This window comes from Mesoplodon bidens (genome assembly GCF_964165515.1).
Source record: "Mesoplodon bidens genome assembly, chromosome: 18".
NCBI lineage: Eukaryota > Metazoa > Chordata > Mammalia > Artiodactyla > Ziphiidae > Mesoplodon > Mesoplodon bidens.
Window position 1 is genome coordinate 36,297,563 of NC_138175.1, and position 26,088 is coordinate 36,323,650.

The 26,088-nt window shown below is 40.9% G+C and overlaps 1 protein-coding gene across 3 annotated transcripts; it reads left to right on the forward strand.

Annotated features, from left to right (window-relative positions):
• The first annotated feature begins 613 nt into the window (after positions 1-613).
• SIAH1 (siah E3 ubiquitin protein ligase 1) lies at positions 614-26,018 on the forward strand. Of its 3 annotated transcripts, XM_081217820.1 has the most exons (3): positions 22,096-22,150; positions 23,734-23,855; positions 24,704-26,018. In XM_081217820.1, exon 3 carries the CDS (start codon positions 24,706-24,708, stop codon positions 25,552-25,554), a length of 849 nt encoding a protein of 282 aa, XP_081073946.1. In that variant the 5' UTR covers positions 22,096-22,150; positions 23,734-23,855; positions 24,704-24,705; the 3' UTR covers positions 25,555-26,018. The 3 variants fall into 3 exon arrangements, with proteins under 3 accessions (XP_081073947.1, XP_081073945.1, XP_081073946.1); XM_081217821.1 differs by lacking the exons at positions 22,096-22,150; positions 23,734-23,855 and adding an exon at positions 614-891; XM_081217819.1 differs by lacking the exon at positions 23,734-23,855 and having other exon boundaries at positions 21,557-22,150.
• Positions 26,019-26,088: the final 70 nt, after the last annotated feature.

Consider the following 26,088-nt stretch of genomic DNA (forward strand, 5'->3'; position numbering starts at 1 on the left):
TTCCTTTTATTTTTTATGTAAAGACCCAGAATCTCATTTAGTTTCCACAGGAGGACACGGTGAAGGGCGTGCCACTACCCACTCTTCAACTAAAATAAGCTTTTGTAACTCGTTCCGGTTTTGCTGAAGAGCAGCTCAAACCTAAGGAAGGGTCTTGGACCTCTTCCCCTTTAGGCGTGGGGTCCCACGTCGGTGGCCAAGGCAGCCGGTTTCTTCTTCCTTTGGGAGAGTGGAGTTGGGAAGGGCCACAGGAGGCATTGTGTGAAACCAGCAAACAAAACAGGAGGGGTGGTAGATAGCGGGGCCGCGGCGCGGGACGACCCCTTGGGCCGCGGAACAAAGCCCCGCGGGGGTCGCTCAACGGGGGTCCCTGACGCGGCGGGCGAGCGCCCGCTCCTCCCCGGGAGAGGACGGTTGCAGGCAAGAGCGCGATATGCCAGCGTTTGTGGGTCGCGAGGCGTTCAGTCACAGCAACGGGAGCCGAGGAGCCCGGGTTCTAAACGCCACCCTCGGAACCCCGCACCGCAAGGCTTGCAAAAGTCTCAGCCGCCGCGCGAGAGCCTCTGCGCCTGCGCGCCCGCGGGAAGCCCCGCCCTCTCCGGGCCGCCGGCGCGCGGGGCCGCGCCTCCTCATGGCGGCCGCCGCAGTGTGTGGTATTTAGCGGGAGCGCGCGGCGGGCTCGAGGACGCGCGAAACGGCAGCGGCGGCCAGGGGGGAACCGGGGCGGCCGTTGCGGGGCGCGCTCTCGAGCGGCGGCGGCGGCCCAGGGTGTCCCGTCGGTGTCGGCACGGGGAAGAGGCGGTGGCGCTGCCCGCGGTGGCCGGGGTTGGCGGCGGCGACGGAGCGCGTTTGAGCCAGGACCGGGGTCCGAGGCGCGCTCTCCGCCCACAGGTAAGTGGGGCCCGGCCTGGAGGGAGGAGCTGGCCGTGAGGGGCTCTGCGGGACTAGAACTCCCAGGCCCGGTAATGGCGGCGGGCGGGAAGGGCGGCCGGGCCGGGTCGCACCGCCCGGGCGGGGGCGCGGGCAGCCCCCGGCGCCGGACGCCTTTGTCTCGGCCGGAGCCCGGCTGCCCGGCCGCCGGGCCGAGCGCCGCCCCCCGCCCCTCCCCTCCCCTGCCCGGCCCTTCCCCGAGCCGCGAGCCGGCTCGCCCCCGCCCCCGGCGCCCCGGGACCCGCAGGCCCACGCCGGGGGTCTGCCCCGAGCGGCCGGGCGAGGGCGGGGAAGGGCCTCCTCGCCTCCCGGCCCGGCCCCCGAGCGCCCGGGAGGCGGGCCCGGCCGGGGGAGGCGCCCGGCGCGCCCTGCGCCCGGGTGCCGGTCTTTGTTGTGAAGGGTCCCGGGGTGTGCGGCCAACATGGCGGAGGTCAGCTGAGTGCGGGCAGTGGCCAGCCCTTCCCTCCGGCCCCTCCCCGCACTGGCCCGGGGGCAGGACCGGGCGACTCGGCCGTCCTTGGTCTCCCCTGCCTGCCCCCGACCCCGGGAGCGGCCGTCCCCGATTGTGGTGCGTTCTTCCTCCCGCTCCGGCCTGAGCCTTCATTGTGCGGTGGGAAGAATGCAGCCTCCTCCCTTGTTTAGGTCGTTAGAGAGGAGATCGCGTGAACGGCTTGCCAGGGAAGCTCCAGCTTTTTATTGTAAACCTTGCTTTTTTCCTAGGTTTCATTTGTCGGGTAGTTTGGGGCCCTTTCTCGACTCTCCCAGATTTATAATTTAGGAATGTGGATAATCTGGGCCACAGCGTTGCGTAGGTTTTTCTTTTCCTGTGCCTGGAAAGATTCAGAATTTGTTTGCTCTGACATCTAGAGACGTCCAGTTTGTGTGTTTGGAAAATCAGATGGTGTGGCTGATTTGTCAAAGTCGTAGAAGCCATGAGCACGGATATAGGACAGTGATCGGACAGACGGCTTCTAGCAGTTGAACATTTACCATTTCTTGATAAGGGGCTGTCAAGGGTAAATTTTTAACTCTTTGCATCAGTTGAACGTTGGGAGCACGACTCTGAAGTCAAGACTGCCTGCTTTGGTTCCAGCCCTGCCCCACCGGTTTGTGACCTTGGGCAAGATGCTTAACCTCTGTGCCTCATTTTCCTTATCTGCAAAATAGGGGTAATGACAGTACCTACCTCGTAGGACTGTTGGGAGAATTGATGAGAAGATAGTAGGCGAAGGGCTTAGAGCAGTGGCAGGTCCACGGTTAAGTGCTCAATAAATGTTTACAGCTAAGGCTGTTGTTTAATCACTAAATTTGTGAGATTATCTTGGCGTGTTGGAACTGCATAGGCCAGAATGTGTGAAATTACATTATAAACCATTAGTGCTTGGGTTTTTCTTTTAGTGCATTTTGTTACTTCTTAAAAATGAAAACAAGAGGTTTAGGTGGTAAATGTCCAGGCATTTGGAGATGATGGCATTGGGAAATTTCTATAGTAAGACATTTGGGTAGGTCTTGTGTGGTCTGGAATTTAAAAAATGAAATTCATGGGTCAGTTTGCTTTTGAGGACTTAACTAACTTGGAAGAGTGAAACAGTGAGTCTCTTTGCGTGTTAGATGTCTGTGGTGTCACCATCTATTTTGGACATTACTGAAGAGCAGAGTGTAGTATGGTGATAAATGTAATGGTCTGGTAATTTTATCAGGCAGATATTGGCTCAAATTGGGGAGGAGAGGATGTTGGTTAGCTGTTAGGAGAACTTCGTGACAAGTAGATTTTGACCTAAAGAGGAGTATATAAATTATGTAATTTTTTGTTCTGGAAATTAAAGGTACAGATTTTTGTGATGTGGAATAATTAGTTGCAACCCTAAAGTTGGCTTTGCCAAAATATTTTCTTTAGATATATTATAGAATTGCTTTACCTGACCCCTCTTGACACCGTTCCAGCGTAATTTAGTAACATTTAATAATATTTTAAGCTGAAGTATAATTGATAGATATGGAACTTTTCAGGATAAGTATTACACAAACTACAAATTCAGAAATTTAATTCAATTCAGTGTAATGTGTTCTCCCTCTAAGCTTTGGGAAATTCTTACAAAATTGTTGTAGAGCAATATTCTTTAATATCTTTAATTGAAAAGAATATTAGGCTACAATTAATTGGAGTTAACAAAGGAAATATCTAGCTGTGGCAACAATGACATAATATGAAGAACAGGATTTTATTTTCAGCTTATACAGTGTTTTGAAAACAGGTCTTACATAAGGACGGTAACAAAGTAAGTTTAGTAACTTTGCAAAGCAACCACTTAAAATTGTATTTTAAAGCAGTTGATTTACTTGATTTCTAGAGGTTGAAGGTTTTTCTTAAGAGATCTGTTACACAGTTTCACTTATAATTACGGAATGTCCATACGCACCTTATAAAAATGTTTACATTTTGGTTATTTTTGGTCTAGACCTCATTACAAACGAAATCAATATGGGAAAACCGCAGACTTCCTACCCTTCCTTCCCCCCCACCCCAAAAAACCCTCAGCAACTGGGTATAAATTTTTCCTCTCTAAAGGTCATCCTTAATAGTTTATTTTATTTTATTTATTTATTTTTTTTTTGCGGTACGCGGGGCTCTCACTGTCGTGGCCTCTCCCGTTGCGGAGCACAGGCTCAACGGCCATGGCTCACGGGCCCAGCTGCTCCGCGGCACGTGGGATCTTCCCGGACCGGGGCACGAACCCGTGTCCCCTGCATCGGCAGGCGGCCTCTCAACCACTGAGCCACCAGGGAAGCCCCAGTTTCTTTTATTTTTTAATTTATTTTTTAAAGGTCAAGTCTTTTATTTATTTATGGCTGCTTTGGGTCTTCATTGCTGTGCGCGGGCTTTCTCTAGTTGCGACGAGTGGGGGGGGCTCTAGGTGCGTGGGCTTCATAGTTGTGGCATGCGGGCTCAGTAGTTGTGGCTCGCGGGCTCTAGAGCACAGGCTCAGTAGTTGTGACCCACGGGCTTAGTTGATCCGCAGCATGTGGGATCTTCGTGGACCAGGGCTTGAACCTTTGTCCACTGCATTAGCATGCAGAGTCTTAACCACTGCGCCACCAGGGAAGTCCAGTGGTTTCTTTTAAATAGAGATTTTTCTAATGCATTTTGAATCATCTGGTTTTCCATGGCTGTAGTTACTAGAGGTTCTGCTGCAAAAGGGCAGGGATTGTGGTTTTTTATTCCTGTGTCCTCAGTGCCTAACACTCAGTACAGACTTGTTTCCTGACCTACTACTTCTGTATTCTTATGACACTCAGATTTCTTTGCTGTGAAACTTAGACCCATGTATTCTCTTGCTCGCAGGTCATTTTTTTTTTTTTAATGACTATTTTTTAGAGGAGTTTTAGATTCACAGCAAAATTGAACAGAAGGTTCAGAGATTTCCCATGTACTCTGCCCCACTCCTGCATAACCTCCTCCATTATCAACATCTTCCATCAGAGTGATACATTTGTTACAATTGATGTACCTACACTGACACATTCTCACCCATAGGTTATGGTTTACATTATGGTTCACTCTTGGTGTTGTGTATTATGAATTTTAACAAATGTATGGTATGTACCCACCATTATAGTATCACACAGAAGAGTTTTCACTGCCCTAAAAATCCTCTGTGGTCTACCTGTTCATCCCTTCCTCTTTCCTAACTTCTGGCAAGCACTGATCTTTTCACTGTCTCCATAGTTTTGTCCTTTCCAGAGTGTTATGTAATTGGAATCATACAGTATGTACCCTTTTCACACTGGCTGCTTTCAGCTAGTCATATGCATTTTAAGTTTCCTCCATGTCTTTTCATAGCTTGATAGCTCAGTTCTTTTTAGCGCTGAGTATTATTCCCTTGTTGGGCGTGTACCAGTTTGTTTATCTACTCATCTACCAGAGGACATCTTAGTTGCTGCCACGTTTTGACAGTTATGAATAAAGCTGCTATAAACATCTGTGTGCAGGTTTTTGTGTGGACATAAGTTTTCAGAAGTTTTCAGCTGCTTTGAGTAAATACCGAGGAGTATGATTGCTGGATCATATGGAAAGAATATATTTAATTTTGTAGCAAACTGCCAAACTGCCTTTCAAGTGGCTGTACCATTTTGCATTCCCACCAGCAATGAATGAGAGTTCCCGTTGCTCCACATGCCCACCAGCGTTTGGTGTTGTCAGTGTTCTGGACTTTGCCATTCTGAAAGGTGTGTGGTGATACCTTATTTTTGTTTAAATTTGTGTTTCCCTGATGACAAATGATGTGAAGCACCTTTTCATATGCTCTTTTGCCATCTGTGTATCTGATGAGGCGAGGTGTCTGTTAAGGTCTTTTGCTCGTTTTTTAATTGGCATGTTCGGTTTCTTGTTGAGTTTTAAGAGTTCTGTGCTGCATTTTGGATAATAGTCCTTTATCAGAATTGTCTTTTGCAGACATTTTCTCCCAGTCTGTGGTCTGTCTTCTCATTCTTTTGACTGTGTCTTTTTCCCTGCACATCATTTTCCACTTTCACGTACCAAGGTGCTTCAGATTTATGTGTCTAAAACTAAAGCCTTTGTTTCCAACCATCCAAGGCTGTCATCCTCTGTATCCAGTGAGTCATAGAGCCCCGATTTTTCTACTGTCTGGTTATCTCAAATCGTGTTGCTTCTGTCTCTCACTCATTTTCACATGTACATTCAGTCCTTCTCTTTTACTTTCTAAGTGTCTGTCTGCTTTTGGTGTCTGCCTCCTCCCTTCAGTTTTTCCCACTGCCGTTTAAGGGAGCTTTCTAACATAGGTGACTTAAGGCCTTCAGTTGAAAGTCCCAAGTTCCTTGACATAGAGATAGTAAGTACACAGACCCTTCTGGAGCTGGCTTTTGTTACTTTCCTGTCATTTTCAACTGTGTACTTGCAGGTGCTTGTGTGCACCATATTTTGGCTTCCAACTAAGCTCTGTAATCTCAGCCTAGACATCACTTAGCTGAGGCACTCTTCCTGGATCCCCCACCTTGAATTGGATGTCATATTTCTGTGTTCCCATAGCACTTTCTGCTTGGCCCTACTACAACGATAGCCCCCTGAACTATAATTTTTCTCTACTACTTTGCTGCCCCAGATACAGACTGCAGTCTCTATGAGGACTTTGCCTTGATCACCCTTGTTGGTCTAGAGTTTAGCACTGTTGCTGGCGTGTAGTTGGTGCTCAGTAAATATTTGTTGAATGACTGATACCTTCACAATGTTCAGTTATGCTCTTCTAGCCTTATCCTCCAGCATTTCTTCTTTGCCGTATCTGGTTAAACTGGATTCTTTTTGTTTCTTGAACATTCACCACACTTAAACACCTCTGTGCCTTTGCTCATGATTGTACTTAATCTCTCAAATGTCTGTGCTACTTTGGGCACATGACTTAACCTCTCCAAGCCTTAGTTTCCACTAGCATGTGAACAGCTATGAAGCATATTGCTGCTCCTTGCTCTGTGTCCTAAAGCTAGAGTAGCAGTGTAGCTGAGTGGTTAAGAGCCAGATCTGGATGTGTCTCTTGCCTCTGTCACTTACTAGTGTGTTTATGACTTTAAGCTCAATGAGAGCAGGGACACTGCCTAAAAGCAGGGACACTTGCATTTAAAAGCACATTACTTAACACAGAGAAAGTGCTTAAATAAGTTAAAAATTAGTTATTTAATTTCTCTATTACCACTTACATTCTAGTAAGGGAGAAAAGAATTACAAATTGTGATATGTATTATAAAGGAGTAAAGAGTAATGGTGGGAGGGAGACTTGCTGTGAGAAGTGGTGATATTCAAGCTACCTTAAAAGGATAAGGAGCTAGTCCTCTGAAGGAGAGAAGGGAGAACATCTCAGGTTGAAGGAGCAGCAGCAGAGGTAAAGGCCCTGAGGCAGGAATGAACATGGACTGTTCCAGGAACTGAGAGAAGAGAGTGTTTCTGGAGCAAATGGATGAGGGGAAGAGATAGGCAAGGATCCGATCCTGCAGAGTCAAAGTACGGAATGTGAATTTAAGTGTACTGAGAAGCCATCAAAAAGGTTTTAATTAAAGTAGTAACATAATCTGCTTTTAACTTTTAAGATTGCTTTAGCTGTTTGGAGAATAATTGGTTAGAAGGCCATTTCTTTGATCAGGAGGTACCGTAGTTGATTATAACCTGGATTAAGGTTGTGGCTGTGAAGATGAAGAGAAGTGGATGGATTTGAGATGTATTTTGGGGACAGAATTAACAGGGCTTGCTGATGGATTAGATATGAGAGGTGAGGGAAGGAAGGAATTAGGTTGTTTCTGGCATGAGCAATTGTGTGGATCATGGTGCTATTTACCAAGAATGGAAAAACTAGAGGGGGCGGGGGTGGTGGTGGTGGTACAGATAGCCATAAAAACTCAGAAAATGGAAGGATAGCAAATAAACTCAAAGTTCTGATATGTTGGATTTAAGATATCTATGAGACATCCAGAATGATCCAGTTAGGTAGAAGGAATATCACAGAAGCCAGATGGGAGATAGTAGAGCATGTTCGGGTGTTAGAAGATGGTCCAGTAGAAAAAAGAAGGAGAGATTGATGTGAGAAAGGGATAATAGAAGGAGTATGAAGTCTGAGAAGGTAACAGGACACTACCCAAGGGCCTGGGTCACTTCTTCCATTCTAAGGGGAGGAAAGGAAGTGGTAAGTCAGCATTTGATGGCTTCTGTTGTATTTTCTAAACGAAGTATGGGTGAAGCCATCGGTTGAGTATTTATAGTTAGTGATTACTGTACTATGGCGTGGTTAAAGACATAGTAGAGAGAGAGAGATTGAGAAACTGAGCAGAGGGGGGAGGAGAGAAGAGATTCTGTGATGTGTTACCAGCTATGACTCCTGATACTTATTGTTCTCAGGAGATTCTAGAATACCTAGAGCAATAGTGTTACTTCCCCCCCCCCGCCAATGTAAGCCTTTTTGATGAAGTGTAGGATAACTACATATAGAAAAGTGCTCAAATATTAAGGATACAGCTTGATGCATTTTCACACACTATCATGACCAGCTCCCATGTGTCCTGTTACTTTTATTTTGATTTTTGGGTGTGTGTGTGTGTGTAAATCTTCAGGAACTCTAGGCTGAATGATACATCACTAGATAATACAGTCCATTTGGGGGTCAATTTATTCTCTAGGTTTGAGCCACAGTGTCCAAAATGATATTGGCAAAGACCTTTTATTAGGTTTGAGGTTGCCCAGTCATGTTGAACTTACTTGTGGCTTTTGTTTTTGTTTATTTTGAATAGTAGGGGGTTGGGAGCACATGGAACTAGAAAGAGAAGTGGAGGAAAAATCTTTGCAGAACTAATTTATATTTATAAAGCAGATATTGCCAGTGAGAAATAGTCTCTTAGAAAATTAGAAAAATTTAATGCCAGTCTTGAATTTTATAGGAAGTATTATACTGCACTTGTTATAGTTATTATTGTCATGTTGACAGGCTTAGGTAGTAATGGTTGATACAGTGAAATTAAGTGTACTGTACACTACATTTTTTACTTCAATTTTTGGTTTAAATGAAGTAATCTAATTGTTAAAAACTTGCCTTTTCCCCCTTTGTGTTTTTACCTTTTAGCTCCTTTGAACTCAGCTAAAGTTGGGTTGTGGTTTTTTTGTTTGTTTTTGTTTTTGTTTTGTCAGGGTCCCTGATTTAGTTTTGTTAGGGACAGCTTCGGATATCTTGTTAATACAGATAGTTCTGAGTTAATTTCTGTAGACAGTGTTCTTTTGATTTTGCTTGGAGAGGTGAGCAGATAAATTTTGTCTTAGCATTAACTTTTAAAATGCTAAATTTAGGTATTTTTTATAAGTATAAACTAAAATATATACATATTTGAAATATGTGGGTTTTAAAAAATGTGAATAAGCTGTTTTTTAAATAATTTTTTCCCTATAAGTAAGTATTCATCTATTTGAGGCATTTTAAGAGAAAAACTAAGAAAAAAAGAATGCAGTAGGCAAAATCAACTCTTGATCTCTCGGTGTTTAAATGTGTGTATGAAGTCACTAGCAATTTGTTAGCAGGAAAGTGTGGGGACACAAAATATGCACTAAAATTTAATTATTAATCACCAAAGTAATTTAAATGTTTTATGGAACATTTGAGAAATGCATACAGAAATGCAGCCCCCACCTTCCTCATGATCGTTCATAATGTGATAATTGAAAAGTAACCATTGTAGACATTTTGGTGTAGTTTCTAGTCTGTGTGTGTTCCACATTTTTTTGAGACAGCCATAGACATTTTAAAGTCCGTTTCTTTGATCTGACTTAAATCCTTGTAGATATTTTCCCATTAATGATTACCACTTGTCAGTAACTATACATGTTTGAACTGCATAATTCCAAATAATGAAGTTTGTGCTTATGGTCTGTATCCTTCTGTTCTTGATATTTTGTCTACTTGTAGTTAAGTGGCCCCATCTCTGTTCTCTGTGATTTCTGGTTCTAAACTTGACCTCCTTTTCCCCTTCTCTAAACCCTTACCTTAAGTCCTTAAACCACATTCTGCAATTCTTAAGTCTTTAAACCACATTCTGCAATTCGGATGCCCTTCTGGTTTCTTTTCTGTCCCATTACATGGTATGTACACACATGAGTACATATATAAAAATAGACAGCTATGTCAATGTCCATATTTACTTAATTCTTTTTTTCTCTTTTAACATAAATGGGATTGTAATATATCCTGTGGGCTTGTTTTTTTCCTCCACCTGTTTAAACAGTTTGATTCTTGTATGTTAGTAGATATGAGTCTACCTTTTTTAAAAGAAAAAAAGGCAGCATCGTGTTCTGTTGTATGGACCATAATTTAATCACTTTCTTAAGCTAGGGCTGTTTTCAGTTTATTTGCTCTTACAAACAGGACTGCTGTAGGCATCCATATGTATACAGCTTTGCCAATGTGTAAATCATTGGATAGACTCTTGGAAGAGAAACTACTGGGTCAAAGAGTATTCAAACTTTATATTTTGAAACAAACTGCCAAATCTTATTAGAAGCCTTCACAGTGGACATTTCCAACAGTGTAGGAAAGTCTGTTTCTGCACATCTTATGTAATACTTGGAATCAAATCTTTGAAAACAAATTTATAATTTTTTAAGTAATGCATGTGCAGTTTGTGACAGTTCTCATATCAAGTTTTTGAATTTCTTTTTCCTTTAGTCTAAAGAGTTTTACATGAACAATAATTAAAAATCAAATATTTCACTAGGCTTATTTTTTAAAGAAAAACTCCCTGCCCCTACTCCTCTCCAGGATCTAGGGGATGTAAGTAATGTTTTGAAACCTTGCGTCGTTATTCTGCCCTTGACACTTTTAGGATGATTTGGTTGGGCACAGAATTTCTAGAATGTTAATTAATCATTTTCTTTGTGGATTTTAAAAAGTATTGCTCTGTTGCATCTAGCTTTGGATATTACTGCTCAAAAGTCCAAAGTTCTTTTGCCTTCTAATTTATTTATTCATCTAACAAATATTTATTGAACCTGTACTGTGTGTCAGGCACCGTTTTAAATGTTTGGGACACATCATTGAACCAGACAGATTCCCATTTTCCAGGTGGTGAGGGGGGCTACAGCAACAAACATAATAAATAAGTAAATTGTATAGCCTGATAGAAGGTCATACATTTTATTGACAACAGATTAGAAATGGAGGAGGGGAAGGGAAGAGGAAGAGAGGTAGAATGGGCAAGGATTAGGAGGAGGGGTCAGTGGGCACAGTGCTGGGCACTGTTTTAAATAGAGGGAACAGGGTAGGCCTCATTGAGAAGGTAATATGCAAGCAAAGATTAGAAGAAGGTGAAAGGGTTAGTCATGTGGGTATCCAGGAGAAAAGTATTTTAAGGCAGAGGCCCAAAGGAGCAACCTAGCCTTATGGAACAGGGAGGCTAGTACAGTGAGTGAGGGAGAAAGAGGTAGGAGATAAAGTCAAAAGAGTAATGGGACACATCATCATATTGTGTAGGGCCTTATAGACTGTTGTAGGATTTATCTATTACCTGCACATGGGAGATTTCAATGGCTTTTTTTGATTGCTGTGCTTGGAATCTGGCGGGTGGGGTGGGAAACAAGGATGGAAGCAGGGAGACTGGTTAGAAGGATATTGCAGTAATCCAGTTGAGAGATAATGAGGCTTAGACTATATAATAGTAGTAGAGGTAGTGAGGAGTGGCTGGATTCTGGATATATTTTTCAAGGAGGTACAGTAAGATTTCCTGGTGGTTTTAGATACAAGATGTGTAGAGAAGAATCAAGGATGACATGAAGGCTTGAAGGCTTTTGGACTGAGTATCTGGAAGCCTGGAGTTTCCATCAAGTGAGGGGAAGGCTATTGGTTGAGTAGTCTGGGAGAAGGTAAGGAGTTCAGTTTTGGCCACCCCCCTGTAGGAATGTCTAGGAGGGTGTACACATCTGGGGTTTAAGACACATCTGGAGGGTTTTTGTTTTTTAATCTGGGCTGGATATAAAAATGTTCAAGTCCGTGGCAGTATCAGTGGAATTTGAAAAATACAAGAGTGAATGAGATCACCAAAGTGAAGAAAAGTGGGCCATGGACAACTCCCAAATTCAAGACTTTGGGGAGAAGAGCAGGAATCAATACCAGGCAGGAGCCAGTGATCTGATCAACTCTGTCAGATGTTGGTGACAGCTCAAAACTTACAAATTAAGTACAAACAAAACTACAAAACCAGTAAAATTCAAATTATACTAATTTATGAAAGTATTGAATACTGCCTGCTAAATTGAAGTCTTGAAACAACGTGAGTTATGGAATTGACTATTATGCTGTAAGTTCTTTTTGAGTTAAGCACACCAAAATTATCCCATATGTTGTGGTCACCACATGATGCATTTTCTTACCAATGTGTAAGTGCTTCAGTGAAAACCATGATGTCATTTGGGCTTCACTTCACACAAATGCATCATTTATATATTAGGTCCCCCTCTGTACTTCTTTTTAGCCTCCCATAATTAGAATACTGTAGTACCAACTTGGAGCTAGTGTGACCATAAATGTAAATAGGAACATTCATTTACATGGCTAACAGGTGGATTCAGATGATTCAGAATGTGCTAATGCTGTTTTTTAGATTATTAAACACAGGAAAATAAAACAAATTTTTTTTTTTTTTTTTTTCCTGCGGTACACTGGCCCCTCACTGCCATGGCCTCTGCCGTTGTGGAGCACAGGCTCCGGACGCGCAGGCTCAGCGGCCATGGCTCAAGGGTCTAGCCGCTCCGTGGCATGTGGGATCTTCCCGGACCGGGGCACGAACCCATGTCCCCTGCATTGGCAGGCGAACTCTCAACCACTGCGCCACCAGGGAAGCCCAAACAAAAATTTTTGTAGAGAAATGTGGCACCCACCCTGAGAACAGAATCTTAGTTTGAGGAAAATTAGAGTCTAAGTTAATTCGTGTGTTATATCCTTATTTGAAATAACTAAAATGATTTGGTTAGAACTTCAGATGTGATGCTTATGAAGACACAGATTATAACTTTTTCAAAGGAATATAATTTCGTTTTTGAATAAGGTTCCATGAATTTTTTAATATGGCATTTCCCCCTATAAATTCCATTATTTTTCTGCAATAGTAGTAAAGAGCTATCAATATCAGTGTATTGATATTAAGACTCTGGTGTGACTTTTTACCTCATTTCTTTAATTTCTTGGTCTCAAGCAATGTGTTCTTTTCTGTTTAGCTTAGTATCACCAACGCTTCATAGGTTACAACCAATTTAGATATGCTTTAAATTTTTGTTCTCTGTATGTATGTGTGTATTTACTTACCATTATTTGTCAGGAAGAATGGGAAGATGAATGTTACAGTGCAGAACCGGGTACAAGATATTTTATGAGGAAGATTTAAAAAGTGTAGCTTAACATCAAGATGGAACAAAAGAGCAAAGATCTACTGGAATGTGTGACAATTTTACATCCTAAGAGAATATAAAACATAATCAGGGTAGTGAACAGTTGTATTCAAACTTGGACATGTAACTAAGTGAATAGTATTTGGCTGCTTTTATCTAGACACTGTGAGCTTTGGTTATATCGCAGTAGTGACTGTGTTGTAATCATGACTGACATGGTTTCAGTAATTTCAAGTGAATTCCCAAAAATTCTATTTAGTGATATGTGGTAGGACATAAAAAAGTTGAGAGCCTATTTTTGACCCTCTTCCTGCTTCTTTTACTCTTTTACTCTTTTTTTTTTTTTTTTTTTTTTTTGGCCACACCATGTGGCATGTGGGATCTTAGTTCCCCAACCAGGGATTGAACCCGCACCCCGTGCAGTGGAAGCGTGGAGTCTTAACCACTGGACCGCCAGGGAAGTCCCCTGCTTCTTTTATTTCTCTGCTCTTACCTCTCTTCTCGATTCTTTGCTTTGATTTAATGTCTAATGGTTTAATGACTGTTAAATTATACCACTTTGATACAAAAAATTTCAAAGAGCAACTCCTTGCTATGACTACAGTTTTAATTTAACGAATTTAAGGAACTTTTTTTTGGGTCAATTTTTATAAACATTGAAGATTAGTTGTATGCTAAGTTGAATATTCTGTGCCAGAGTGAGAAGATTATACATACTTTTTTTTAGAGTTATTTGAAAGAAAATAAGATTCAGGAATGAAGCAGTCTGGCTCTGTTCTTATTACTTCTTAATTTTTCTGATCTTCAATTTCCTCATCTGCAAAATGGAGATACACCCTTCTTTATGAGTCTTTAATAAAGACTGTATATAAAGCTGCTGACATGAAGCCTTACAGGTTGGTAGATGCTCAGTTTGAAGCTTCTTTCATAGCAAACTCTGTTATCTTTATCATGTTTCCGACAGTCCCAAGTTGAGGTTATGAAAATGAACACAGTACGTTGAAACAACAGTTTTCGGTAAAATCCCATATAATCGGGGTCTTTTTAATTTAGTGATTCCTTGCAGGGTTCCTAGTATGGCTCTGTAAACATCACTGAGTGTGTTGTTAATAATATACCAAATGTTCCCACATACTTGATCTCAGTTAAAGTCCAAAAATCTTGTTGTTAGTTTTATTGTTTCGCAAATGAGCAACTTGAGACCCAGGATATTGTAGTTTTGCCCAATATCAAAGTAATTAATATAGATATATGCATAGGTAATATTCTTAAGGTAGGTTACCAGTGGTGCATTACTAAAAAATGAAACTACTACCTAGGAATGGTTTATGGAACTGTGATGTCACAAACAAATGTTTTGAAAACTTAGAGAATTGGTATGAAAATATATTCAATTTTTTAGACTGTGTTTATGGTGATAAAATGATTTACTTCACCACATAGTGTTGTTACTGTTTTTTAAAACAGACTTTATTTTTTAGAGCAGTTTTAGATTCACAGCAGAAGTGAACCGAAGATACAGAGATTTCTTGTATTCACCCTGCCCCATCATTATCACCCAAAGTCCATGGTTTACATTAATGGTTCTCTCTTAGTGCTGTATATTATATGAGTTCTGACAAATGTATAATGATATGTACTCACAACTGCAGCATACAGGATAGTTTCACTGCCCTAAAAATCCTTTGTGATCCACCTGTTCATCCCCTCCCTGTGCAGTCTCTGGCGGCAAATACTGATCTTTTTACTGCCTCCATAGCTTTGCCTTTTCCAGCATGATGTCATATAGTTGGAATCATACAGTATGTAGCCTTTTCAGACTGGCTTCTTTCACTTAGCAGTATGTATTTAAGTTTCCTTCATATGTTTTTGTGGCTTGATAGCTCATTTTTTAAAATTTCTGAATTATATTCCTTTGTATGAATGTATCACAGTTTACCTCTTCACTATAGGAAGGCATCTTAGTTGCTGCCACGTCTTGGGAATTATGAATAAAGCTGCTATAAACATCTGTGTGCAGGTTTTTGTGTGGACATAAGTTTCCAACTCCTTTGGGTAAATACCAGGGAGCATGATTGCTGGATCTTATGGTAAGAATACGTTTAGTTTTGCATAAACTGCCAAACTCCCTTCCAAGTGGCTGTACCATTTTGCATTTCCACCAGCAATGAATGAGAGTTCCCGTTGCTCCACATGTCCACAAGCATTTGCTGTTGTCAGTGTTCGGGATTTTGCCATTCTAAAAGGTGTGTGATGGTACCTTATTTTTATTTTAATTTGCATTCCACTGACGACAAATGATGTGGAGCACCTTTTTATATGCTCCTTTGCCATCTGTATATCTGATGAGGTGAGGTGTCTGTTAAGGTCTTTTGCCCGTTTTTTAATTGGCATGTTCGCTTTCTTGTTGAGTTTTAAGAGTTCTGTGCTGTATTTTGGATAATATAGTCCTTTATCAGATATGTCTTTTGCAAACATTTTCTCCCAATCAGTGGTTTGTCTTCACATTCTCCTGACTGTTGCAGAGCAGACATTTTTACTTTTTTTTTTTTTTTTCTTTTTGCGGTACGCGGGCCTCTCACTGTTGTGGCCTCTCCCGTTGCGGAGCACAGGCTCCGGACGCGCAGGCCCAGCGGCCATGGCTCACGGGCCCAGCCGCTCCGCGGCATATGGGATCCTCCCAGACCGGGGCACGAACCCGTATCCCCTGCATCGGCAGGCGGACTCTCAACCACTGCGCCACCAGGGAGGCCCGACATTTTTACTTTTAATCAAGTCCAGCTTATCAATTGATTCTTTCCTGGTTCAATGCCTTTGGTGTTTCTGAAAAGTCATTGCCAAACCCAAGGTCATCTAGATCTTCTCCTGTGTTGTCATCTTCTAGGAGTTTTATAGTTTTGTGTTTTACGTTTAGATCTGTGATCCATTTGAGTTAATTTTTGTGAAAGGTGTAAGATTTGTGTCTAGATTCCTTTTTTTTTTGCATGTGGATACTCAGCTGTTGCAGCACCAATTGTTGAAGACTCTCTTCTCTTCATTGTGTTGCCTTTTGCTCCTTTGTCAAAGATAAGCATAGTGTGTTGTAAAATAGTGTTATTTAAAGTGAATTTTAAATCTTAGTTGTGAATTCACTCTCTTTAATGTTATATCAAGTAACAGATATATTCTACCTTAGGGGTCATCAGGGATGAGTAAGTTCTGGTTGTATACATGCTATTTCTTTTATTTGGAATCTTTCATACTGTTGTACTTGATTTATTCATTCCTTCCAGAAATATTTGAGTACCTGGTCTGGGCTGGGTACTGTCCTAGGTGCTGGAGATAGAAGCGTGAGCAAAATAAACAAGGTCTATGCTGATGAAGTTTATATTGTAGTACAGAGCTCTTGAGCCAAAAGTTAGTGGTTCAGGGATCCTGGGAGTTCTCAAGGCCCTTTGAGGGTCAAAACTTTTTTTCACAATAATGAGACATGAGAGTAAAGTGAGGTTCCCAGAGGCTACATGACATGTGGTATCTTCACAGATTAATTGCAGAAGCAGATATTAAATATCCAACAGTATTTTTTATTGCATCAGATATTAAAAAGATTTGCAAAAAATGTAAAACATAAACACTCTTCCCCCTATTATGGAAGATAGTTATTTTTCATAAACATTTAACATGTAATAGATTTTTACTTGTTATGTAAAAAATGTGATGGTAATTTTAACATAAATATTTTTAAAGTTCTTGGCTTGAATTTCTAATATTGTAAATATTAATACATATAAACCATATTGACAAAATGCTCTTTTGGGGTCCTCAATAATTTTTTAAAACTTCAAAGCAGTAAAGACAAATTTTTTTCTTAAATGGCCAGATAGGTTTAGCTTTAGGAGTCATAGGGTCAACTTTTCAACTCCACCATTGAAAGCAGTCACAGATAATATGTAAATGAATGGGCTTAACTATGTTCCAATAAAACTACTTACAAAAACAGGCAAGTGGTCTGTAGCTGTAGTTTGCCAGTTATTGGTGTAAAGGGTTCCTGGTACCAAAAAAGTTTGAGAATTGCTGTTATCAGTGAAAAGCTGGTATTGTGGAGAGAGAGACGGGCAGAAGATAGACAATAAGTAAGTTATTTAGTAAGAGAATTTCATATGGCAAGAGATAATATGAAGACAGTAAGAAGGGTGATCTGGCCTTTAGAAATAAAGTGATCAGGAAAGGCCCCTCTAAGGAGCTGACTTAAGGTAACTCTTACTTGTTCAGGTTTTCAGGTTTTATCTCCCATCTTTTTTTTTTTTTTAAATTTCTCCTGGCTACATTGGGATCTCTCCTGTGTTGGGAGGGAAAGCAAGACAGTTGAATCTTATTAAACTTAAATTCAGAAAAGGTTAATGTTTCAAGTTGAATTAGAAAATATCCAAAGCATATCTGCTTTGAAAGGATCTAGGAAATTATAACATTGCCCAGATTAGAACATTGACCTACTTTATACGACATCTAGCAAGTTAACTTCTGTATCATTTTTCTCTTCTGAAAATGAGAGAGTTGGCTAAGATCTTTTCCAAGTCTAAAATTTTTCATAATGTCTGTTTGCCTAGGATGCCATTTGTCACCCCTTCTAAGTCCTCCTCAATCAGATAGCTCCAACTTCCTTTTTTTTTTTTTTTCTTAAAGTAGTTCTGTGATCTGAAATATTTACTTTACTTTGAAATCTATTTTCCTGTCTGTAATGCAGGGAGTAAATGCTTAACCTGGAAGCTCATTGAGGACAATACCTGGTACATAAGTATGCTTATTAATAAATATTTGGGGCAGCTGTTTTAGTGAGAATGGAGGAATGTCCCTCCTCTGCCTCAGTATTTAACTTGCTGACCCTGGAACCATTTAGGTTATAGCAGTAAGAATGAAACCAACCAACAATGAAGCTCCAATGAGGGACATGAAAAGTTTAATAGAGGGGTTAAGGAAGTAAAAGAGCAATGCAGTATGAATTTATGTGGCCATTCCAACTTCAGGGAAAGGAAGGGGAAGTAGCCGTTCCTGCCATCAAGCTCTCTGTTCCCTTGTTGGAAATTGAGGGTGTCTACATAATTAAATGCTTTAGCATATCAAGAGATAGGTAACTTTAGCAAAATCAAATTTATGAATTAGAATTTAATGAGTTCTCTTGGAATGCAGTGCAAAACAAAGATTGGAATTATGAGAAAAAAATATGTAAGTGACCTGAAGATAGATCCAGGAGAGACAGTATCAGAATTATGTGAAGAAAAGAACTGAGTAATAATGGTAAGAGTCGAAGAACAATTAGAAGAAAGGTCCACAAAGGTAAAAGACTTAAGGCTTGGGATTGAAAATACTCACCTGGTGTTTGGCAAGTGCTGATGGCATATATCTAGATGTTTTGATGAAAATTTCTTCCAAAGATAAGAGTCTTAGAAGCCACCTGTCAGGGTAGAAAAGGTTACCTGCAAATGAATACGAATAAAAATGACATTAGATTTTTCATCTACATAGTTACATGTCAGAAGACAGCAGAATTTATGTAGTTCTAGGGGTAAAGGGTGTGAACTAGAATTCTAAGCTTGTGCAAGAGCTTCAGATTGTTAAGACTGAGACTTAATTGCTTCCATGCCCTTTCTGAAAACTTTTTTGAGGTACTATGGCCATACCAAAAAATGAATCATAATTAAGGATTCAAGGGGAAGAAAAAGATGGGTATTTGTCTTACGATATAGTTGTGAGAAATGAAATCAGAATGGTTGCAGTTAGGTTTAAATGATTGTTTTGACAAAAGTTTTGAAGTTCAGTACAGTCTTTATCCTGGCAGGTGGGAAAGTTTCACTATTAGCACATTAAATGACCTGCCTCGTTTTGGGAGATGTTAATACTTTCATTTTCGATGTTAATGTAGATTCAATGTGAAATAAAAATAATAAGGATAATAGCTAGTAAAATAAAATTAGGATGTAGAATCATGCTTTCCAATAGGACTTTCTGCAGTGACAGGATATGGTGACACTATTTTGCATTCCCACCAGCAGAGTATGAGAGTTCCATCTCTTAGATGTGTCACAGGGATCTCACTTCTACTTTGCATTTCATCCATTATTACAGTTTGGTATCTAGCATAGTGCCTAATGGGTTCTGGTTAAGTATATGTTTTTGTTTTTTTTTTAACCAGGTGTAGAAGCCTCAAAATACAGTGTTAGGCATTAAAAAGCAAATGTACTTTGCTTTACACATTTAAGTTATGGTTTGCATGTTCCTCTCCGTTTACTGTCATCACCTTTGTTCAGATTTCTGGTTTTACAGGTCTTCTATCAGGTCTTTTGTCCTGGGCTTTCCCCACTTCAGATCATCTCTCTTACTGGACACATAACTCTGATTCTGTGGCTACAACGTCTTCTGAATTATCTTCAGGAAAATAGAGCTTTTAGGAAAATACTTTGTATAATTTTTTAAAATTCCCATTACTTTGGTGCAGTTCTGGAAACTAAAAATAGATTGCTTAATTTTTTTTTCTTGGCATTATGGTTTTATAACAAAGTTTGATTTTTAACTTTTGGCATTTTAAGCTGTTGAATTTTTAAGGAGACTTGCTTTAGTTTTAATTTCGTCTGAGGTAGACAAACCATTAGGATGTGGACATCTTTGAGGGGGGCCATTATTTGCAGGCTGCAGTAACTTTAGTAAACTGCAAGAAAATGAAAAGCACAACATTGTTGTGTATTCATTTTAATCAGAGAAATTCTTCATCAGTTATTTATAATTTATAATAGGAAACAAAGGTTCCCCCATGAAATTGAGAATAAAAGTTTAAGACTATTTACTTCTATTATAAGTTTGTGAATGTGGCAAAGCAATGGTTAAATGCTCTGAAATTACTAAGGCAACATTAAAGGCTGATTCTAAAATGTTTTTATCTAAATTAAAATCTGTTTAAACTTTATACCAAACAGGGCTTGAGATGCAGGCTTTATTTTAGAAAGGGTAGGTAATAGTGCACTCTTGGTAAATTTTGGATTTTTGCTAACTTTGGATTCTATGGGCTTGTCTTAGTGTAATGTAGTTTTTGTGAAATTTTCCCTCGTAAAACCAGTTTAAATAAATGTTTTACCTAGTGGAGAAATTCTACATTGCGCTAAAAATTAGTTAAATGGCAGTTGATCTTTGGTATACATTTTTGATAACCTTACAAGCTAAAGGCATCTTTTAGAGTATATATCTGGAACCCACAAGTTATATGTCTCTAACTAATTGATGACCTCAGGCAAAACAAGTTAACTTTTGGAATTGTGTGAGTACTTACATATTTTGGAATATGTACCACCTATGATATATATAACTTACCCATCTCCCTTAATCCAGACAAAAGCCATGCAAGGCTGGAAATACTGTCCCAGTTTTACAGCTGAGTGGATGGTGAAGACTGGGTTTGAATCCAAGTGTAGATGGCTCCAGCACACTCACATTTTTACTGTCCTGACTCACTTATTGCGAGGTTTGTCCGTAGATTAATGGTTTTCAGATAGTGTTGTAAGGATCTGTATAGGTCCTTTGGAAGTTTGGGAAAAAATTTTTCTTTGGCTTGAGAAATCTGTCATCCTTTTTATTTGTTTTACACATTTAGAATCTCTTAATTCTGTTTGGAAAGAGTTTTTCCTGCCTAAAACATTTGAAGTCTCCTGCTCTAGAAACCTGAGACTTAACTGTTGAATAGAATGAATATGTATTAGAAAATAAAAACCTAGGTAATAGTAATTTATATTTGTCAGTGAACAGACTATTTTCAATTATATTTCTATTCCTAATGATTTCCTAATATCAAAATGAGGTTGAGGTGACTGAACACACTATATAGGGTGGGTAAGTGATTCGAGTTAAAATGTTATGCTGAAAATGGGCAATCTACAATTTGCAGCATAGGGTTCACTCCCCACTACCAGCTCTTGCTGCCTTTAAAGGCTGCCCTAAGCATGATGTAATGACAGGTTAAACCTCTGAATGCCTGAGCTGACGCAATGCAAATCTGAGGCCCTGGACTTTATTGGGGCAAGGGTAATGCTTGTTTAAAAACAAAACAAGCTACTCTGTTTAATAAGGCCGTTTAAGACGGCTTTCCTAGAGTGGGAAGAGAATAAAATCTCAATTTGAAGGTTGAAGCAGGAGTTTAATATGGTTATGTGTGTTTACTACTCTCACTGCGAAGTCTTCTCGAAGGGAGAAGGGGGAGTTTAAAACAAGGTGCGGTAAAAATGGGGAAGTGAGTTACAGTTGAGGAAATAAGGTAGGTGACGCCCGATAAATAGTTATTGAAGGAAGTAGGGAGAATGTTTTTACTGTATAAAAATCTAGCGTTCTCACGGTTAACCGGGAGAGTGTAGTGCAGAGAAGAGTGCTTGTCTGGCCACGGATTTCCCATATATTCTGTGCAGATCTTGGGTTGAAACCAGCCGAAATTGCCGATATCTGACTGTTTGGGCCTACAGAAGCGGAGTGTTTCGACCTACTTGTAAGCTAGTGGAAATGCTGTGGCGTGCGCAGTGTCGCCAGGTTCGCGGGGATCTCGGGGTTTAGCCCAGCTGGGTGGCTGGTGGGAGTCGCGCGCTGCCTGCTTTAGAACCGCCCTAGGCTGAGTGGAGTGGAGCCTTAATCCCCGCCCCCGTGCGCTGCCCCGCCCTTCGCCCTCAGAGGCAGCCGCCGCCCTGAGCACTGCGTTCCTGCGGCCGTCTGACGCTCTGCGTGGAGCGGGCTCTCCCAGCTGCGGGCCGGACCCTGCAATAGTAGCTCGAGCTGGCACCGAGAGCGCAACTCCTCGTCCGGTCGCCTCCACGCACCCTACAGTCCTGTCCTTCACCGAGCTGGCTGGAGCCTAGCCGATGAATTTGGGGAAGATAGACTTCCGAGACAGACAGACGAAGGTTTAGGGCCCAGCAGAGGACAGCTCGGCAATGGCTCCCATTTTTGGAGACGCAGGCGAATTTGAGCTCATGGGGAGGTGTGGTCGGCTCCTCTTGAGACAGGATGGGGGCTTCAGTTCTCTGCCTCTGTAGCCACTACTTCTGAGGAGTATTGAATGCAGTGTATGGAACAGGGCACGTGCCTTCCCTTCTTGAAAACTTAACCCGGGACATGTTTAGGAACAAAAGGTGTTCAGGACGGCCCTCTGTTGCAAGTCGTCTTTACTTCTGGGGGAAAGGCTATGAGCTGCCTGGCTTCTCATGACGGGGAAGCCTCCCTTACCTCTTCTGTACTCCTGGAGGGGCGTCTTGCTCACTTGTTTACCAGCATCTGGGACAAAGAAGAGAAAAGGTACTGCCATTGAGAGACTGGGTTGCTTAAACTGTGAAATGGGAAAGTTGTGTGAGCCAGTGGAATCTAAATGGGTCAGGGAATGGCTGCACCATAATTGAGCTGGCAGTGATGTTTCCTTTGATCAGCTGTGTACTTTGCTCAATTTAAATCAAACTTGAGGTTATGTCATGACTCCTGCAGAGTTGTCCAGACACTTGAGTCCTTGGTTCCTACTGCAGGGCTGTGTGTGGGTTGGGGCTCTTTCTCTGTTTGAAGATGGAGCTGGGTTCCACCTTCCGAGCTTTGGGAGGCTTTAGTAGCTGCTATCCTGTAATAATTCCATTCACAAGAAATAGAAGCCACATTTTGCTTGTTTTCACACTTTGAATAGGAATTTAAGTTGTGCTTTCTACAATGTTGGAAAAATAATAATGTACATTGTAACAAGAGCCTGAACTGTTGATGATAAATGTATAACTATTTTGCTCGGTAAAGAAATTAAAACAGTAATACTTTTCTTGCTTAATAGTTACATTATGTTGAATACAAACTGAGTTTACTGCCTCTTGGTGTGTGACTAGCTGTTTTGGTTTAGTGATTTGAAAGGCATTGGTGGCTTAGATTATTTTGTGCCCAAGGAACCACTTCCCAGTTATTATGTTGCTCTTTTTTTTTTTTTTTTTTTTGCGGTACGCGGGCCTCTCACTGTTGTGGCCTCTCCCACCGCGGAGCGCAGGCTCGGCGGCCATGGCTCACGGGCCCAGCTGCTGTGCGGCACGTGGGATCTTCCTGGACCGGGGCACGAACCCGTGTCCCCTGCATCGGCAGGCGGAGTCTCAACCACTGCGCCACCAGGGAAGCCCTATGTTGCTCTCTTAAATGAGCAGCATAAAATGGACCATGAAATAAACATACAGCACACATACAGGATATTTTGGCAATGCTAATAAGCCCATTGTTTTACTAGTGGCCTAAAACAAAATGCATGGATCATCATATGCACAAAGAATCTCCTCAGGGGAAACTGGATTACAGCAGAGTTCCTTTATAGTGCTTTTGTTGGGCTGGAATACCGGGGTTATAGAAGGCTTCAGTGATGAGAGTTGATTCCTGTTGTCCTAAATCCATGTGATGAGCCACATTATGATAGAATTCTGTGGTACTTTTGTTTCCCCTTGTACTTTAGAATATACCTTTAGTGACAGTGGAATTGATCTGTTTTGGGGTTTTTTTGTTGTTCTTTCACTCTCAGTCCCCATTTAAGGTGTCTATCCTTGAGCAGTCTGAGTAATAGAAGCCAAATTGCATTTATGTGGTCACATTGATAACAGCATTATTTTTTCAAAGTTAAATTCTTTCCAACAATAACAATTATAATTGAGAAAACATTAAATTTGAGGAGTTAAATTTTAATTTTGTAGAAATATGGCTTACGGTTATTGGGAGTATACTCTTAGGACATCAGTAGACTGATTTTTTTGTCACCCCCAAGAAAGTGGCCCACTATATTCTAGCAAAGGTAGATTCCTGGGAAAAGGTGGCTTGTTTTATCTTTCATTTAGCTTAACAAGTTAGTTAATATTGTTGATCATTTCTTCCAGATGGCATTTATTTCTTAAATAATGTTTATCACTGTACTGATGAGTGCTTCCGCAACACTGGTGAACTCTAGGGTACAAGGAGTTCTTTACCTGTTGGCTCTATCCCTCACCCCCAATGTTGTGTGAGTCTCTCTGATGCTTTTTATCTTTATTCTTTATTTATCTTTTCCTGACTCTCCTTCTGCTTTGCAAATTATACCTGATTTATATTGTAGAATGGAAGTAGAGTAGAATGGTTTACTTTCTTTGAATACCAGAATCAAGTCTTTTATTTGAGGATGGCCCTCCATTTCTCCTCCATACTTCCTCACTTTTGAAGGGGGCACAGATCAGTAGGAAACAAGGTTAATACCTAGCTGGTGTTAACATTCCATGGAGACGGATGATGGAATGGCAGTAGACCCTTCCCCTTGTAACCCCTTCCCTTTCCCAAATACACCTCTAGAGCAGATAACTGTTCACCATTAGGAGGAGTTAATCAAAGTGCCCTGGTGGTCCTTTGGATCACGTATAACTCACTGGAGCTATCAACAGCTGACTTAAGAATGACGAAGAAATAGAATGAGTAAGGCAGGTGAACACAGAGAGGGAGGAGGAATTCCAGTCAAAACTGATTGTGTTGAACTTAAACTGCTTGTACAGTGTTCCTTAGTTGTTTATGGTCCAGTTTCTATTTTAGCATTTATTCCATACAGTCCATCCAAGGATGATTTTTTTTTTACATTTTTTAGAGAAAAGGAATTCTAAATGTGCTCTGGAACATTTTGAAAAGAGATTTTATCCAGTGTACAATGCACATATTTCGTGTAATTTATGTTTTTTTAAACTCTGTTTTCCTTTTTGCTTACAGTAAATTTTGCATGAAACTTAAGTATTTCTGGCATGTAAACATTATTTATATAAAACAAGTTATAGTTGTAATTATTTTTCTCCTGCCTCCTTTTATTTTTATTTATGTTTTTTATTACAGAAATGAGCCGTCAGACTGCAACAGCATTACCTACTGGAACCTCAAAGTGTACACCATCCCAGAGGGTACCTGCCCTGACTGGCACAACTGCATCCAACAATGACTTGGCGAGTCTTTTTGAGTGTCCGGTCTGCTTTGACTATGTGTTACCACCCATTCTTCAGTGTCAGAGTGGCCATCTTGTTTGTAGCAACTGTCGCCCAAAGCTCACATGTTGTCCAACTTGCCGGGGCCCGTTGGGATCCATTCGCAACTTGGCTATGGAGAAGGTGGCCAATTCAGTACTTTTCCCTTGTAAATATGCCTCTTCTGGATGTGAAATAACTCTGCCACACACAGAAAAAGCAGACCACGAAGAGCTCTGTGAGTTTAGGCCTTATTCCTGTCCGTGCCCTGGTGCTTCCTGTAAATGGCAAGGCTCTTTGGATGCTGTAATGCCGCATCTGATGCATCAGCATAAGTCTATTACAACCCTACAGGGAGAGGATATAGTTTTCCTTGCTACAGACATTAATCTTCCTGGTGCTGTTGACTGGGTGATGATGCAGTCCTGTTTTGGCTTTCACTTCATGTTAGTCTTGGAGAAACAGGAAAAATACGATGGTCACCAGCAATTCTTTGCAATCGTACAGCTGATAGGAACACGCAAGCAAGCTGAAAATTTTGCTTATCGACTTGAGCTAAATGGTCATAGGCGGCGATTGACTTGGGAAGCCACTCCTCGATCTATTCATGAGGGAATTGCAACAGCCATTATGAATAGTGACTGCCTAGTCTTTGACACCAGCATTGCACAGCTTTTTGCAGAAAATGGCAATTTAGGCATCAATGTAACTATTTCCATGTGTTGAAATGGCAATCAAACATTTTCTGGCCAGTGTTTAAAACCGTTGCATTCAATTTCACAGAGAATAAGGCACCTGTCTGCCTACCAACCAGAAGCTTTTGGTAGGTGGAAGCTAGACACATGAAGGTAAATGAAAGGAAAGGCTGTTAAATACAGGAAACAGTTGCATGTAGTAACACTAATATATTTAAAAATAAGTCAACAGTAAACCACTGAAAAAAATATATATATATATACACCCAAGATGGGCATCTTTTGTATTAAGAAAGGAAGCATTGTAAAATAATTCTGAATTTGTGTTTGTTGTAGATTGAGTGTACTGTTAAAAAATATTGGGTTCTTGTTTTTTTGTTTTGTTTTTTTGTGTGTGTGTGCGTGCGTGAGTGTGTGTGTGTGTGTGTGTGTGTGTTTGGGTTTTTTTTCCTTTAACTGACAAGCCATGTTGAGTGGTCTTGGACCACTGCTTTTCCCCTATGTGAGTCAATACATAGTGCTGCTGTGTGTGTATATTTTTTTGTGTGTATTTGCTAATTTTTAT